At 45.6% G+C, this 16,090-nt stretch overlaps 5 protein-coding genes across 5 annotated transcripts; 2 read left to right on the forward strand and 3 right to left on the reverse strand.

Moving 5' to 3' along the window:
- Positions 1-230: 230 nt before the first annotated feature.
- TREMEDRAFT_65830 (uncharacterized protein) lies at positions 231-638 on the forward strand (the record flags this gene model as incomplete). The annotated part of the gene is made up of 2 exons (XM_007007897.1): positions 231-293; positions 321-638. 2 exons carry the CDS (start codon positions 231-233, stop codon positions 636-638), a joined length of 381 nt encoding a protein of 126 aa, XP_007007959.1.
- A 3,165-nt stretch (positions 639-3,803) lies between these two features.
- Positions 3,804-5,166, reverse strand: TREMEDRAFT_65831 (uncharacterized protein; the record flags this gene model as incomplete). The annotated part of the gene is made up of 4 exons (XM_007007898.1): positions 3,804-3,977; positions 4,358-4,465; positions 4,545-4,652; positions 5,065-5,166. The coding sequence occupies 4 exons, from the start codon at positions 5,164-5,166 to the stop codon at positions 3,804-3,806; spliced, it is 492 nt and encodes a 163-aa protein (XP_007007960.1).
- Positions 5,167-5,969: 803 nt separating this feature from the next.
- On the reverse strand, positions 5,970-6,589 carry TREMEDRAFT_65832 (uncharacterized protein; the record flags this gene model as incomplete). The annotated part of the gene is made up of 2 exons (XM_007007899.1): positions 5,970-6,055; positions 6,097-6,589. The coding sequence occupies 2 exons, from the start codon at positions 6,587-6,589 to the stop codon at positions 5,970-5,972; spliced, it is 579 nt and encodes a 192-aa protein (XP_007007961.1).
- A 1,049-nt stretch (positions 6,590-7,638) lies between these two features.
- TREMEDRAFT_65833 (uncharacterized protein) lies at positions 7,639-9,591 on the forward strand (the record flags this gene model as incomplete). Its single annotated transcript, XM_007007900.1, has 3 exons — positions 7,639-8,764; positions 8,885-9,139; positions 9,581-9,591. The coding sequence occupies 3 exons, from the start codon at positions 7,639-7,641 to the stop codon at positions 9,589-9,591; spliced, it is 1,392 nt and encodes a 463-aa protein (XP_007007962.1).
- A 496-nt stretch (positions 9,592-10,087) lies between these two features.
- On the reverse strand, positions 10,088-16,013 carry TREMEDRAFT_74830 (uncharacterized protein; the record flags this gene model as incomplete). Its single annotated transcript, XM_007007925.1, has 11 exons — positions 10,088-11,031; positions 11,435-11,623; positions 12,135-12,414; positions 12,724-12,897; positions 13,159-13,799; positions 14,003-14,477; positions 14,559-14,697; positions 14,849-15,139; positions 15,426-15,603; positions 15,695-15,774; positions 15,921-16,013. The coding sequence occupies 11 exons, from the start codon at positions 16,011-16,013 to the stop codon at positions 10,584-10,586; spliced, it is 2,988 nt and encodes a 995-aa protein (XP_007007987.1). The 3' UTR covers positions 10,088-10,583.
- Positions 16,014-16,090: the final 77 nt, after the last annotated feature.

Below are 16,090 nucleotides of genomic sequence, written 5' to 3' on the forward strand. Positions count from 1 at the left end.
AGCGTGAAATGCGGGTGTAAAAGTGCACGGTGTGAACGGGGATGCGAGTCGCCTCGGAGAGCCCCGGGAGAGCCAGCGTGAAATGCGGGTGTAAAAGTGCACGGTGTGAACGGGGATGCGAGTCGCCTCGGAGAGCCCCGTGAATGGTTGCGATAACGGTGTAAAAGTGCACAGTGTGAACGGGGATGCGAGTCGCCTCGGAGAGTCCCGTGAATGGTCGAGAAACAATAATGTGTAAAGGTGCACGTGGACCGGGGACGTCCGAATTCTTCTCCCCTATAGGTGGCAGAGAAGTCAGTGGAGCAGGTTACATGTGACAGAACCCCCTGAGCGCGAAAAAACGCGAGAAAACGAAAAAAAAGTCGAATTTGGCTGGCCGGACCCCCTATTTAGGGGATTTTGAGCAACCGAAAACTCGGTTCAAATCTGCTTTCCCCCTCACCGTTCCCCTCACCGTTCCCCTCACCGTTCCCCCCACCGTTCCCCCCACCGTTCCCCCCGGCGTTCCCCCCGGCGATCCCCCTGCTCGCGATCCCCCTGCTCGCGATCCCCCTGCTCGCGACTCCCCCCTGCTCGCGCGCACGCGACTCCCACGTGGTTTGTCTCGCAAGTTGTCTCGACATCTTCTTTTATTATAGTAGATGTGTCTCTGGTGCTATTTGATGGATCGTGTCTCCTCTGCAATCAATGTAGCCAAAGAATGATATTGAAGAATCAGCAAAGTTGGTACTTTGCTGATTGTACTATATACTGTCTACAGGTATCCGTGTCCTCCTCTCAGTTCCTACTGCAAGCGTCTATGTACATACTCGGACAGGTGAAAAACCGCTTTTGAGCAAACCCAGTGGGGAAATCTCAAAAAGGGAAAACCCAATCCTATCTACTGCAGTACTGCCTCCAAACCCCGCTCTTCTCCATCCTAATCCGTCGAGTTCGATGGATCCGCATCGAGTCGTTGCTACCTCGTAACACTAATACATCACTAGCTTGGTTCCCTATGAGCCCCTATATCCCATAGCTATTTGACACAGACTACTGGTCCCTACTGCAAGGCTCCAGGCAAGAAATACTCATGCAGATACCTCTGACATAGAAGTCAAAGCAACGTGCACTACAATAGCCAATATCCGACCGACATTTGCTCATGTTCCTCTCCAGACATATCCAGGTGTCTACAAGGCGTCCTTTGGTCAAGTGCCCCAAGTTTGAACCACCCTGATTTGCATTTTCCCTGTTGCTGAGTAGAGTGCTTGAGGATGGACCAGGATTAGCTGGATAGGCCGTGAGTTGGTCACTGACCCTACTCTCAGTCTGAGGGTTCAGCCCATTTTGAGGGTTCTCGCTCCTACAGTCAAGTGTCATGTTCTCCCCCTGTTGGGAGGCAGAAGCCATCTCAAGCGTCAAATTGCTGGCTTTAGTCTCAAGATCCTCACCTCTTGTCAAGGGATCTACCTTGTCAGATATGTCTCCGAGTGACAACTGACTACCTGCCATGCTAAGCACTACTGAATCCCAATTTGTATGGTAAAAAGTTAGAGGGACGACTATGCAGATATCCAAATCAGTTCAGAAGATAGGTCGAAGACTCGGGATCTCGTTCTCTGGTGTCTGAATTATATGAAAATCTCATCCTCCGCAAGTCGATAACGCCTTCGTGGCGATTGAAGGGAGGACCGGGCGGAAGTCCAATGTTAGCACAGCGTCAACGTGGAGTAGAGACAGTAAATAGTGCTACTTTTCCTTCTCAGCTAAGAAAGGTGAGAAATTACCTGATTGGATCAAATCTGCGGCCTAAACAAGGAGAAAGAATTGAAGGGAAAGAGATAGAAGGGAGCAATTCTTTCTCGAGCAACAACTTGTCACACCCTTCCCTCAGTTATATCGGTGAATCGGAGCGAAACATCTGAGGATAAGTCCAGTCTCTCTTGATAGATGGATGGTCTTATGCAGATTCAGCTCACATCAATCGTTAGGAGAACAGAGCAAAGAGGTGACATGTCAGGAACCGTAGGTTGGTGAGATCCCCTTTTGACATCACCATAATCTTTTGGATTAATATTACCCACGGACCATGACGTGCTCCTCCGGGCCAGGTCATACCATATTGTAACTTCTTTGTGCACACCAGTGGCTGAGTAAGTTGATCAAAGAGGATCAAAGCATCCCAGCATCCTGGTATCTATCATGAGAAATGGCAGCATCTCGGGGAGGATTGGCTGTGAAGGATATACATACTGTACACTAACACTATGATGTCATATGAGAAGAAGTATGCCCTTGTGTATGCCCTTGTCCCCACACACAGTATTGACAAATTGCCAAGATAGACTAGAAACAAAGGTTCAGTGAATAATCAACAATATTTGTATCCGTCTGTCTCTCTTTACGTCTGATGAGCAGTTCACATAGCCCCTTCCATACACGCCAGGAAAAAAATTCAAATGGCAGTCGTCAGTAAAAAAAAAGCTGCAAACATTGTCGAGTGATGTGCCAAGTCTCCAATCATCAAAAGTGTAGATTACTAGAATTGGTAGTGTGCATCTTCAAACATCATTAAGCACAAATCATTACTGTACTCCCGGGTCCTATCTGACACTTCAATTCTCAGATCCCTGATCAAGCTGCGAATGGCGTCTGAGTGGACAGGTATGTTTGCTGCATATTTGAAATGGAGTGGCGCATTGTCGACCTATCTCCCCACAATCGGAACAGAAATCTCTCCAACCAGGCCTCAGACCACAGAGACACTGGCAGACAAGACCCAACTCCCGGACGTTCGACTGCATCATCGTCATGGTTTCGTACGTGAGGTTCACGCAAGAGGGAGACAGCCAGGAGAAGATGGAAGACATACAAGAGCACCTATGACATGGGAAACTTGAGAGGTTCTCTCCATCTGTGTTTGGAGTTTGGGATGGTCCTCCTCCAGGGGCTACAGTTGTCATGTTTCTAATGGGACTGGGGGGAGCGGTCACGAGCGTTTCCGAAGGAAGCACTTCCCTACTTGAGGAGATTTCATTCGGATGAATTGATGTGGATTGTGCAGATGACAATATTCTCATTTCGTTACCGTTGTCTGCATTTTCCCTGGATGTTCTTCTGCCCAAAGAGAGACGCACGCTCATCGTCAAACGGGCAAGCAGACGACTCATCCTCGATGGATATCCAGCGCTCATGTTTGATGTTACTGAATGAGTTTGGAAGAAGATCAAGTACTTATTATCCCAACTAAAAGTCAGGGCTTCCCCTACTTTAGAATGCAGTGTAAGGTTGATGAAGGGAAGGGTGTAGGGAAGGGATAAATGAATTTGTGGCAGCCTCCTCCCTTGATGCACTGGAAGACAAGGAGAACAAATCTAGGGGTCAAATCCCGGCGATTTTTTGTTCGTATGGCCTAGCCGTCAGGTCGCTACGGACTAGAAGAGGATTCATAGCTCGGAGCGGGAAGAAAGGACGACTCGTGGTCCATGTACTCTCTATGAAGTTGACTGTTCAGTACACAAACCTGGATTATGTCCATACATAGGTGAGTTTTTGGGTTCGATAGAAAAGGTCTGTTCCGCCAACTGATACACCATCCGTGCGAGAGGAAGCCGACCATATCGGAACTCATCTTACTAATCCAATGGGTACTCTGTATCAGTGAAGTCATCATCACTTCATTGGTTTGGAGGGCACTTGCTCTCTATGAAGGTTGATGGCAAGCACTTTCAACTACCTGCTGAGAGGGGAGTCTAGACGGGTTGAGGGTGTTACTGTACCCCCAAATCTCTTATCAGCCGATCATCCTCCGTGCATTTCTGTTAGCCGATAGAATCGGCCCAGGACGGCCCAACCGTCACTAGGAAAATTACTGTTACGTTACCCAAGAAAGCCGTGATTCTTCGGAGTGTCACGGGGGTCATCATGACTGTCAGAAGATCATGACCTACCAAAGAGATCATGCCAACTTTACTAAAATCTTTCCTGGCCCAATTCTAATACATGACTAGGTAGTTAATGTCTCACTCTTCAATGTTCAGCTAGAGATACATGCTGGAGATGCATGTTTCTCCTCATTTTTGGTGTTTTCCCAAAGATCATTGTCTGCTTTTTCCATATCATGCATGAAGAAAAACCAGCAAAAAATCCCTCTCAGACCTTCTCACTACTTCCAATATCTCTTTATAAAAAGGGATAATTGTTTGAAGCAGTGATAATCAGTGAGGAGCAATTCTTCTGTGGGTCATGGTCCCACAACCATGACCCTTCAAAGTGGCACGGATCTTCTGTTTACTGATAATTAGATGGTAATACAGAGGGGAAAAAGAGCATGCATCAATTCTACATGTCTCTATACTTATCACATTCCACTCACACGCATAAAACCAGAGACGATCGAATAAAGTTCAGAGGATAAGTTGAACGGAGAAATATCCGACGGAAGGGGTAATTCTAACGGCGGTTCGGCCGTCCTGGCCCGATTCTATCGGCTAACATCTTCTGACGGTCACGCTATCCCGCATGATGCTCCCAAGTGTCACCGCTTCCTTCCGTAGACCCACGGAAGCCGTGATAGTTCGGAGTGTCACAGGCGTCATCATGACCGTTGGAAGATCATGACCTACCAAAGAAATTGTGCCAACTTTACTAGAATCTTTCCTGGCCCAATTCTAATACATGACTAGGTAGTTGATGTCTCACTCTACAATGCTCAGCTAGGGATACATGCTGGAGATGCATGTTTCTCCTGATTTTTGGTGTTTTTCTGAAGATCATTGTCTGCTTTTTCCCTATTATGCATGGAGAAAATCAAGTGAAAAATCCCTCTCAGAGTTTCTCACTACTTCCAACATCTCTCTATAAAAAGGGATGCTTGTTTGAATCAGTGGTAATTGGTGAGGAGCAATTCTTCTGTGGGGCATGGTCCCATGATCATGACCCTTCGAAGTGGCATGGATCTTCTGACGGTCACGCTATCCCCCATGACGCTCCAAAGGGTCACGGCTTCCGTCCGTCACCTAACATATGCATTACACCAAACTGGACTGTTTTCAAAATGCTCCCAGGGCAGATTACACTCACAAAACTTAGCGTCTGGTAGCGGGTCATGATAGATGATAGTCCTAAACATCCTCTGAAAGGACTTGAGAGGGGTACAACGCCAATTGACAGAATGAACACCATTTTGATAATGCACACAGATTTTCCCAGCCAAATTACTATGAAAACGTCTTTCTTGACTTTTGACACCCGACTGTATGTAAGAGAACACAAGTGTCAGGACCAGCTATGATTGTTGAACTGCTCTGATCCCTTCTTCTACACATGATCCTGTGTGAATGCCAGTGTTTTCTTCAGTCTGGCACCATGTAAAGGTACTGAAAACATGAAGAATTGGTCGCGGGTTTGGTTAAGTTCAATGTAGTCCTATGGAAGTCTGAGTGTCTCCGGTGCTAGGTGGCAGGGTACGCCTTATGAGTGGCTCAAGACTGCTAGGCAGATCCCGAGTATTAAGCCTTTTAGCGAGGACATTTTGATGCAGGTCCCTTACTGCATTCGTGACATTAGGTGATAGATTGTGCCTTGTCTGCAGTTGATGTAGCCAAATAATGATATTGAGGGATCAGCAAAGTTGGTGGATGGTCTGAATCCGTTAGGTGACAAAGGGGAGACAATTAGGCTTCAAAGGGTCATAGGAGTCAGCATCACAGACTGAGGATGTATCACAACCAGCACTTGTAGCGAGATCAGCTCTCATGAGCAGAGTTGATATTGAGCCTTTTAGGATGGTTATGATTGTGGGCTTGCAACCTGGTCATGACAAGATGTGACCTGTGGAAGATTTAGTCCAAATTCTTTGAGTTACTACTGTATATACAACTTGCCAGAACCAGTTGAGTTCTCATGACAGCAAGATACAAATGGTCATAGCAACATCAATGCGTGTTGCTCGTCCATGACAGATCTATAGAGAGTCTGTGAGACCATCACGGGTTCGGTCCGCCAAAAACAGTTGTTCCCATAGATTCCTGGATTGAAACTCTCAATGCATTCCCATTATCATCTTGTAGTGCTGGACCCAGGAGTGTTATCCACAGTAACAAAACTTCTTACATATAATCCTCTCCGATGTGGTGTCCCCATGTCTTGTCCGAGCAACACAATCCCCCTCACAAATACCGCCACCCCTCAAACGCATTGCCAAGTCAGCAGTGTCTGGGTCTTGATTCCCATCCCCTTCTGATTCCAAGGCGTATGATATGCAGGTTGGAGCTATGACCATGTCGGCTTTTCGCCCCGGTGCTTTGGCAATCACAGTGAGCGCACCGGGAAGATTATCGGCGGACGAAATAGTTTCTGGGACGGAGGTGTCTTGCATTGATAACCTGATGTCTTCTTTAGACTTGGGCGTGTGCTCAAGTTCAGAATCGACTGGGACTGATGCTTGATGTACCGGCAAGTAGCCCGAGTTAGCCAAGGAGCGATCATCTCCCACTGGAGTAGACGACACTTGTAAGACTGAAGAGGTCAGATGAGGGTTGTGGTTGTCTGCAAATTCTGTCACGCCGGAAATAGTGGACAACCCAATGGACTGTGGATGAGACATATCGGTTTGGCGTGCAAGTTAGTATTGTAGAAGGAGAAACCGACTAGTTGAAGAGCTACGAACTACTGGTGGGGATGATATCTCAGATGATGAGAACTTATAGCTCTCACAAACGCTTATTGACCGTGAAAACGTTCACGTCCGAGACCCGACCCCCAGATCCCTCTTTTGTGGTGCATTGAAAAAGCAGTGCAGTTGTCTGATTCTTTCCCAGATTTCACATCTTCTCATGATCTGGTAGCATAGCTTTCAAATGGGGTGAGAAAGTATGTTTAAGACTGTGTAGAGTGGGAAGAGGAGATACACGGCCGGATCAGCACAATTGCGAGTCCTCCGTCCGAGTCGTCCCGGGGGAGGGGACAGGTTTCTTGTTTTTTCCCATCCAATATCTTCTTTTTTGAGAAGATCTGGGAGGATTCCTTATCCTGTGCTCATATCATTTGTCCTGGTAGTCCATCTAGACTTTAGGGTCGGACGAGTCGGGCCCGAGAGACTAGAACGGGCCAAATTAGAAGCGTATGGTGAGAAGGAAGGAAAGTGTTCGAGATCGGCTTCACATCTCGTGATTTCCCATGGTCTACTATCCCAATTGAGTAGTCTTTCTGAAATCGTATGTATCTTTCTCACTCACAGAGCATGGCCTGGCCTTGGCCAGAAAAAAAGAGAAAAGATCGATGGTAGTAGGATGGGTGATTGTGAAAGGTGCGCGCGCGCGTTTCACCTGGTTTTTTAAGAAAAGTGCCACGTTGGTGAAAGTGCCACATCGCCACGTTGGGACTGATTAGCGTAAAGTGGAGGTCGTCCACTCACCCGGTCAAACTTTTCCTCCTTCCCTTCCCTTCTCTTCTTCTTCTTCTACTCTTCTTCACCATACTTTGCCACTCGCTTCTCTGACTGTATCCCTCGAGGAATCCTCTTTTAATGAGATAAAAAGGTCCTGTACCTACTGCGACAGATATCCTCCAAAGGTGAGGTGTCTTCGAGTCATTCCATCATACTAAACTAACCCGCAGGGAGGTGTCCTCTATCTACTCTAACTCTCCATCACCATGCCCTCCTCACTCCTCAAGTCCCACCTCTCCCTCCCATTCTTTCCCAAAGAGATCCTCCTCTTCATCGTTCAAGAACTTGAAAAATCTTCCTCTCGGGCTACCCTTGCCTCTCTGGCTCTGACGAGCAAGAACTCTTACGATCTCGTCATTCCTTACTTATATCGGACGTACACGCTCTCTCTTCCTTTGGTCACGCAACATAGTCCATCAGACTTCAACCCAAATCTCCCTGCGCGGTTTCCACATCTACCTCATTATAGCTTTCTCCCTACTTGGCTATACCAACTGGGTATTTGTGGCAATATACCGGTCCGGATGACGATGGCTCTGCGATGTGTGGAAACTTTGGTCGTCTACGTGGAGGAATTAGGAGACGGGATGTCAATCAATCTCCCTGAGATGCACTGGGAGGGAACAGTGATGCCCAAACTGGACAGACTTGTTGTGGCTTATCGTCCGGACATATTCTTGGAGGAGGATGAAGGAGATATACATGGCGGTGTGGAAGGGGAAGGGGAGGAAGAGAACCATGAGGAGGATGAGGAGGAGGATGAGGAGGATGAGGAAGATGAGGAAGATGAGGAAGATGAGGAAGACGAGGAAGACGAGGACGATGGCGACGATGAGGAAGACGAGGAACAAGGTTACGACAGTGAGGATTACTATCGCGTCCCGCTGTCCCAAGTCATTCCCCTTTTCGGTAAACCCAAACACCTCTGCATACGTTATCCTCTCCCTCCCTCGGGTCATTTAACCCTCCCACGACTTCCTATCCTCCCATCGGATCAAGAAACATCTAGTGATTTTCATTCCAACTCATTTGAACATCTATCAAATCTCCATGGCATTGATACATTGGAAAGTCTGACATTCCATGATTGTTCCATCCGACCATTCGATACGAACATTTATATCCCCCCTGATGAAATGCTCAACATAAGGATCGGATTTACCAAACAAGTCAATCCTCTTTCTGTTCAAAATGATGATGATAATCCAGCAAACTTTGAGAGACATAGACGAGAGATTACAAGATATATGATCAAAAGAATTCAACATGTAGTAGAATGCTTAGAATTAATTTTTGGTGACCCTTATCTATCTGATGGGGTCACAGAAGACGGTAAGTCTTTCAATTTTCTTTTTGGAAGAGATCTTTGACTTTGTTTGAACATTTTGCTAGGGTGTTTTTCTTCTTTTTCCTTTTTCCTCGTCTTTGAGATTGGGTTGATTGATGAAACAGTTTCCAAGTATGATAATCTTTTCATCATCATCTTTAATCCTCTCGGTCATCTTTCTCCATTAGGACCTTATGCGGATAAATTTCCTCGATTCTCAGATGAAGTTTTCTTCGAAATTGCCGTTATGAGACAATTCATTGAACGGAACGATGATTCAGATGCCCAGTTTCGACAGCACATAGATGGGTTTCTGGCACGTGTACGATTTGTGAAAGACGACGATCAGATATTTGAGGAACCTTGTGAAGCATGTGGTGGTGAGTGCTTGTTTAATCTTATCTATGACAACCCAGTCTCTCTCTCCGATCTATGGTGTATTTTCCCCTTAAAATGGACTGCTTTGTTGTTTTGTTCATTAAAACATAAGAAAATTATTCCCCCTGTCCATCTTCGCTTCTTTCTCTTTCTCTTCATTTACTTGATTCCTTCATAACCCCCCTACCCACCACCTCACTTGTCTCGCATGTCCATAATTCTACATTCCCACGTAGGGCACCAATCAAACCTGTTCGACCCTCTAATCTGTTCGATAGTCGAACCAGTCCGGTCACACCGGACAGACGGTTGGTTCATTTATATACTTGACTCTAACGTTTTCACCCAGAGATAGGAAACGTCATTTCTTGTCTGACCATCTTGCTGTCCTAGATACCAAAGATGATTTCGAGTTGATCAATGGCTGATGACCTGATGTTCAGAACCCGTTTGAACTCTTTCACTTAACCTCATGGTCCATCCCCGAGAGCTTTTACATTCAGTGTCAATCCTCGTTCACTTACACACCGTCCAAATCAAGTGAAATAACCCCTTGGTTCATCACAAAACCATCAAAGAATCACAACTCGTCTTAACTCGTCTCAACTGTACAATGGAACCAACCACCAACCCCACGAGAGGTGTAATTCAATTCCAACTTGTTTGATATCGTCCCATTTATCATGATCAAGTTTCATGTATCATCATCACTCGTTCACTGTACATATATCAATCCCATGCATCTCATGTACAGTCAATTATCATTTGAGGTGACAAAGTGTCACGGCTTCCGTGGGTCCTGTAACATATCTCATGTACCTCATACCTCGTTTCTCGTAGACATGATGGTCATCACGACACCCCCAATACTTCTTCATTACTATTAACATCGACCAATCACCCTCTTTCGTCGATTGACATTTATAAAAATGAACAAAGCAGAACTCGTACCGAAACAAAATGCACATGCATGAAACCGAGATTATATACGTAAAATGATACAAATGCACAATGACACTTCAATGCCAACAAGGATACACAAAAAAGATCCAGCAAAAAGTAAATACAAAATGGACAGATGCGAAAAATTAACAATTGACAATATATACAAATTACTCGGATGTATATTGACAGTGAGTGATAAGAGAGAAAAAGTATCGAACGAAATTTAGTCCGTTTTGTTTCCCGCTGGAAAAATTCGAAGATTTGCGTATGTAAGACTTTTATTCTTGGTCGAATGGTAAATAGACAATAGACAGGATACATTCGAAGCTCGTGATAATCATGACGGGGACAAATTCGGAGATGAAAGATGTAGATGAAAGATGATTGAAGATTGATGATTGAAGATTGATGATTGAAGATTGAAGATTCATACAGTTTGAATTTCAAGGATCGTTAAACCGATCAGGAACATTATCAATCAAGTTGGTGAGGTGTCGGAAATCATCGTTCATTACCATTACCACCACCGGTACCAGGATACTGATGAGTGTAATCTTGTCGTGTAGAAGACCTATTGGTAGGTTGTAAATGTGAAGAAACATGAGTCGAATGGATCAAATGTGACATGGAAGCTTGAGATAAATGAGATGATTGAGGTTGAGTCGGATGATGATAATGTGTTGTATTTTGATTTAAATTAGGAGTTAAATGTTGTGAAGAGGTTTGTGGTAATTGATGAGGTGGTGGCATTTGCCATGATATTTGATTAGGAGGTGTTAGTTGATCACCTAGAGAAGAGTTGGATTGACTCGAGGTTGATAGTGGTACGTTGGGATGGGATTGGGCATGTGGATGTGGATGGGATTGGGCATGTGGATGTGGACGGGGATGAAGGATTTGACTTGGATCGGGATATGTTACATGATCGGAATGAGCGTTCCAATGTAATCTGGGGATTAGCCATTTTCTTCCGTTCGACCAACAAAGTGGTTATCGTCGTTTGGTTTGATACTGCTTATGACAAAGGGTCGACAATGACCATGTGGACAGGTGCGACTGTAGTGCAAGTTGCGATCATAAGGAAGTGGACTATAAAGTTGTGGTTGCGATGTAAGATATATGGAGGTTGCATGTTTGAGAGAGAGAGCGCGGGAGTAACAGCGAGCGTGGGAGTAGCAGAGAGAGCAGGAGAAAAGACGTGAAATCAGGGGACTGGACGAGCAGGGAGAAATCAAACATTCGGTAAAGAAGAAGTGAATCGGGGGATCATAGACATTTTGGGAAAGAGGAGAGAAGGGGAAGGAGAAGAGGAAGAGGGAGAGAGCAACGAGAGGAAGAGAATAACAACTGACAAAGTCTGTAACAACGGATCCATCCCCGCCCATTCTAATGGATCTTGATACTGAGCAGGTAATTGTTCCATCAACAAAATATGAGCAGGATCAGCGACCAATCTCTGAGGATCCACTTGGTTTTCATGTTGCGGAAAACTCATTTCGGGTGGTAAGGATGTATCTGCGAATGGACCCAAAGGGTCGGGACTGAACGTTAGTGTTTTGTTTCCCCCTCCGCCTGTTTGTGCGACTCGACATTGAGTTCTGAGAATTCCTTCATGTCCATCTTCCTTATTTTTGCGTTGACACGGGGTTTACGGAAGGACGTCCGTGTTGAGATTGAGGTATTGGGTCAGACGGGGAAGGGATTGATAGAATAGGAGGAAATTGGATCGAGAGGATAAGTGGACCAGGGGTTCGAAGAGGGTTGACAAAGATGTGATGGTGGTAGTATGAAGATGTAACCAATTGTGGTAGAAGGGGACCGGGCAAGTGAAAGGTATGTGAGAGATGAACAGAGCTCAAGCAAGACAAGATTGCGAAGACGACCAAATCATTCTGATTGAGTAGTGAGTCAGATTGAGGAGAAAAGGTGAGGGAAGAGAACAGGAGAAGTGAAGAAACACAGAAGAAGAGAAAAGGAAGGCAAGAGGGGAAAAGGGAAAGAGGGAAAGAGAGGAAAAGAGAGGAAAAGAGAAGACAAGAAGAAAACACCCACGCTTGTCCCCATCCACTCATATCCATACCCACATCACCTACCCCTACCCCCGTCCTTGTCCCAACACCCGAACCCCCATTATCCCCTTCCACATACCCCAACCTTTCCCTGAGTCTCATCAACATAGGTAAAGCTCTTCTGGCCAACCGACTATTAGGTCCCATCTCTTCTATGATCCCACAAGTTTGATCAAAATCCGTTCTTATCTCATCTGCCATTATGGAGTTTGGTAGACGTAAAAGGACTGCAGCTTGGACTATTGCTGATGTGTATGCGTGGACTAAAAGTCAGTGGACATGTTTTCTCTCTCTTTTTTTTTCTTTCTTCTTTCTTTGAAAGAATTGAATATACTGTCATTCTAATATCTTCGATTTGTTATGGAAAAAAATTGATGGATTGCGGATTTGGTATTGAATGACTTCTGATAATTGTTTCGTTCTTGTTGGAATGGAAACGACATCGAAATGGGTATAACATTAAAATGGAAACGACATTGTAATGGGTATAACATTACTATGGATATGATATTGTAATGATCAGGAAATTACAATGATTAGGAAGAACAAGATAACAAACGAATCGAACTTACAGAGGAAAAACCACCAACTATACGCTGCACCAGGACAACGTCTCAAACATGATCCCATTATTTGAGTATGTCGTCTAGCAGAAGAAATACAAGCTTGGAAAGAAGCTGCATAAGGACTTCGAAGAGGTTCAGAACCCGCGGCGATAGCTTGGAAGAACCATGGTCGATGTAAGGCTGCAATCAGCGTTGTGCTCGCTGATGACTCGAAGATTCAGATGGTCCAGAGTTCAAGCTCGGTGTGATGAGGTTGATTGTTGATTTTCCGCGAAGAGAAAACAACAAGCAGGGCAGAGGGACCTCGAGGGCAAGTCAAAGATGGTATGAACACAGACATGAATGACCTAAATCGGAGGAAATGGGATAGGTTGGTTTCCAATCAGTGAGAGATAGGGAGACTAGCAAGGAAGAGGATAACTAGCAACGAAACCGACCCACCTAACAAAGCTTTATGTAATAACAAAGCTGCCATATGAACTTGAGGTACTCTTTTCTCTTTATCTTCATCACCTAAACCAGCAGTCATTTCTTCAATCCATCTCTCTCCTCTTCCCATTGCTTGATTTTCTTGTTTATACCAACCACCCTCGACGTCATTAGATTTTGACCAATCAGATGAGATTTCACCATATTTTGAACGTCCAGAAGTAGATTGATTTTCATCAGGTTTAGACCATCCATTACCCTGCCCATCCTCATACCTCTTAGATCCCACCTCTTCAAATGATCTCTTAGACCAACCACCACTCAATTCTCCATCGGTTTGCCACCTTAACCAACTAGGTGCGGTAGCTTCCACACCTCTCAACTCACCGTCGAGTTGCATGACAACGTCGTATCGTGGTAATTCTGGTGAAGCTAGACAATCGGCTATTCGTACGAACCTTCTTACTAGTCGGTATTTCAATTGATGGAATTGGTCGTCCCATTTGGATCGAGGGTAAGGGTCGGATTGTAAAGAAGCAGGGGATGGATGAGAGTTGTGGGATGGATGAGGGTAGAGATCGGGATCAGAAGGAGGTTGACAGTCTGATAAATGTACCGGGATAGAATAGGGTCTTCCGAAGTTGAGAGATTGTCTAGTATGTGAGCAACCTGTCTGGGATATGAAAGTTCATGAATGAGACAGTCAGGGCAGCTATAGTCGATTTCACGGATGAGACGGTCAGAGCAGCGGCGACGATACAGTACACTTCGCATCCAAGAGATGAGAGGATCGAAGGTGAGGGAAGGGGGGATGGGTAGGTATCAAGAGAAAGGATCCAAGTTGAGGATGACTCACAACAGATCATAAGTCATACATTCCCACCATAACCTCTCCCTATTCTCCTTCTCAACCCCACCCAAACCCCATCTCGTTCCGTCCCTATGCAACCCCACCGCACATGCAATACGTATACAAGTCCCTAACAGAGGCCAAGCAGCTTTCCCAGCTTCAGGTTGATGAGTGGAGAATAAAAACGATACCATCATATGTAAACATTCCACCGCAGCGGTTGAATGTTTGACCATAAAGTGATGTCTTGGCAAAGTGAGTAACGCCGAAGCAATAGAGAAAAGTCTTTGGGCTTGTGGAGCTGGGGAAGTATGATCCGCAAAGACATGACCCAAAGCGAGTGCCATGAGGAATGTAGCTAGTCGATGTGGAGGGACGTTGTGTAAACCTGTTATGATGGATGCGGGTGTGTAGATGGTTTCGAGTGTTGAAGCTATGGCTCGACGATCGGTTGGGGTGTACATCCATTCAACTCGAGTGTCTGAGGTCAGCGGTGTACTTGTGTATCTGTATTTCTAGGTTTGAGTGATGTGAGCGAAGAGGGAAGATGTGAGATACTCACAGTATATTTGCAAAAGAGCAAGAGCACCCGATTTGGGTGGCATGACTTCGTGCATGTGCATCAAGACGGACGGATCGGAGGCCATGAATGGGAATGTCATACTTGAGCCTGGGTCTCCAGCTGGAGAATTGTTCTCTGTCTATGATCATGAGCTCCCACCTCGAAAACACCACTCCTGCGAATCCTTTGCAGACATTCAGAGGCGGGGGCACAAAAGCCATTGAGATGGATGATTGTGAGCCGACCAGTGAGAATGAGCGATACCAAAGCAAGGTGAAAAGCATACTCACCACTTCACCCTCACCCTCCCCATCTTCATCTTCACAAACATACAAAGCTCCCGCTCCTCTACCTATATACCTACCAGCCTCATCCGTCCAATCCATCAACCCCGCTCCACTACCTGAAACAGCAGCGAGATGAGATTCATCTCTCACACTACTGATAATACGCGATTCAAGAGTTGTCACTCTTGTAGCTGGAGGGGTGTAACCGGGTGATTGGGATTGACTTTGAGGTGAGACCAGTTGAGCGTGTGCAGAGTTAGGATGTAGTTGAGAGACCGTATGCAATGTATCAGGCTGAAATGTCAGTCCATTGTCTACCCCAGGTTTTGCTTTAAGACACAAATGGAATCCCATCAAGGGGGATTCGGTGATTCCAGTAATCGTTTGCGCTATCGGCCAGACGGGGATGATCGAACGGGATGTACAAGCACCTCCTTCCAAACAAACGCCTTTCACCCTTCGGCCTTGCGCATTTCAAAGAGGGTTAAATCTTTTCTTTGAGTCGAATGTCTCAAAGCAGTGTAAATGTAAGAAAAGCTTTGGTTGTGGAGATGAATGATTTGAAAGGAGGGTAACTCACTAGACCGCCTGGAGACCCTTCAGATTCTCTTCTCAGATGAACCGTCGCTCTGTTTTCTATAGGTATCGAAGGATCCCATTCACCTTCTGCATCTTCATTCCTCGCTGCCAGAGCGGCTTTGAGAGCTTCGTTTTCTGCCAAAAGAGCCTTGACGGTTTTTTGCATTTTGAGGTCATCCCTTTTTTCATCATCAGCCATCAGAGTTGAGATGAAATGATGACATGAGATTTTGAGAAGAGAATGGGGGGGAAGAGAATATTGATGCTCACCTCGGACGTAAGGTTCCAGAAGGACATATGGCTGAACAACCACGTCTCACGCAGTTTGTACATGGCCATGTTCTCGTGCACTGGGTGTCAGATGTGACCGCTTGGCGTTGTGATGTCGTGTGACAGAGGGTGAGTTTCAGGATGGAATGTTGGTTGACTGATGCGGAAAGTTCACGATTACGAGGTAAGTTGAGGCGAAGGGAATAGAAGAAGAGTCATGACTCACCTTGAGCTTTAACCTGACACATTCTCCACAACTGGGAGGACCACGTTTACAATTCGCTTTTGACTTTTCAGACGGTCCAGCTGTTGGGGGCATGGTCGTTCCGGGTCATTGATTGAGTCAACAGCCAACTCGCGGTTATCTTTCTTGTTCTGGCTTGTTGTTCTCTCTTC

This window comes from Tremella mesenterica (assembly GCF_000271645.1).
Source record: "Tremella mesenterica DSM 1558 unplaced genomic scaffold TREMEscaffold_16, whole genome shotgun sequence".
Lineage (NCBI taxonomy): Eukaryota > Fungi > Basidiomycota > Tremellomycetes > Tremellales > Tremellaceae > Tremella > Tremella mesenterica.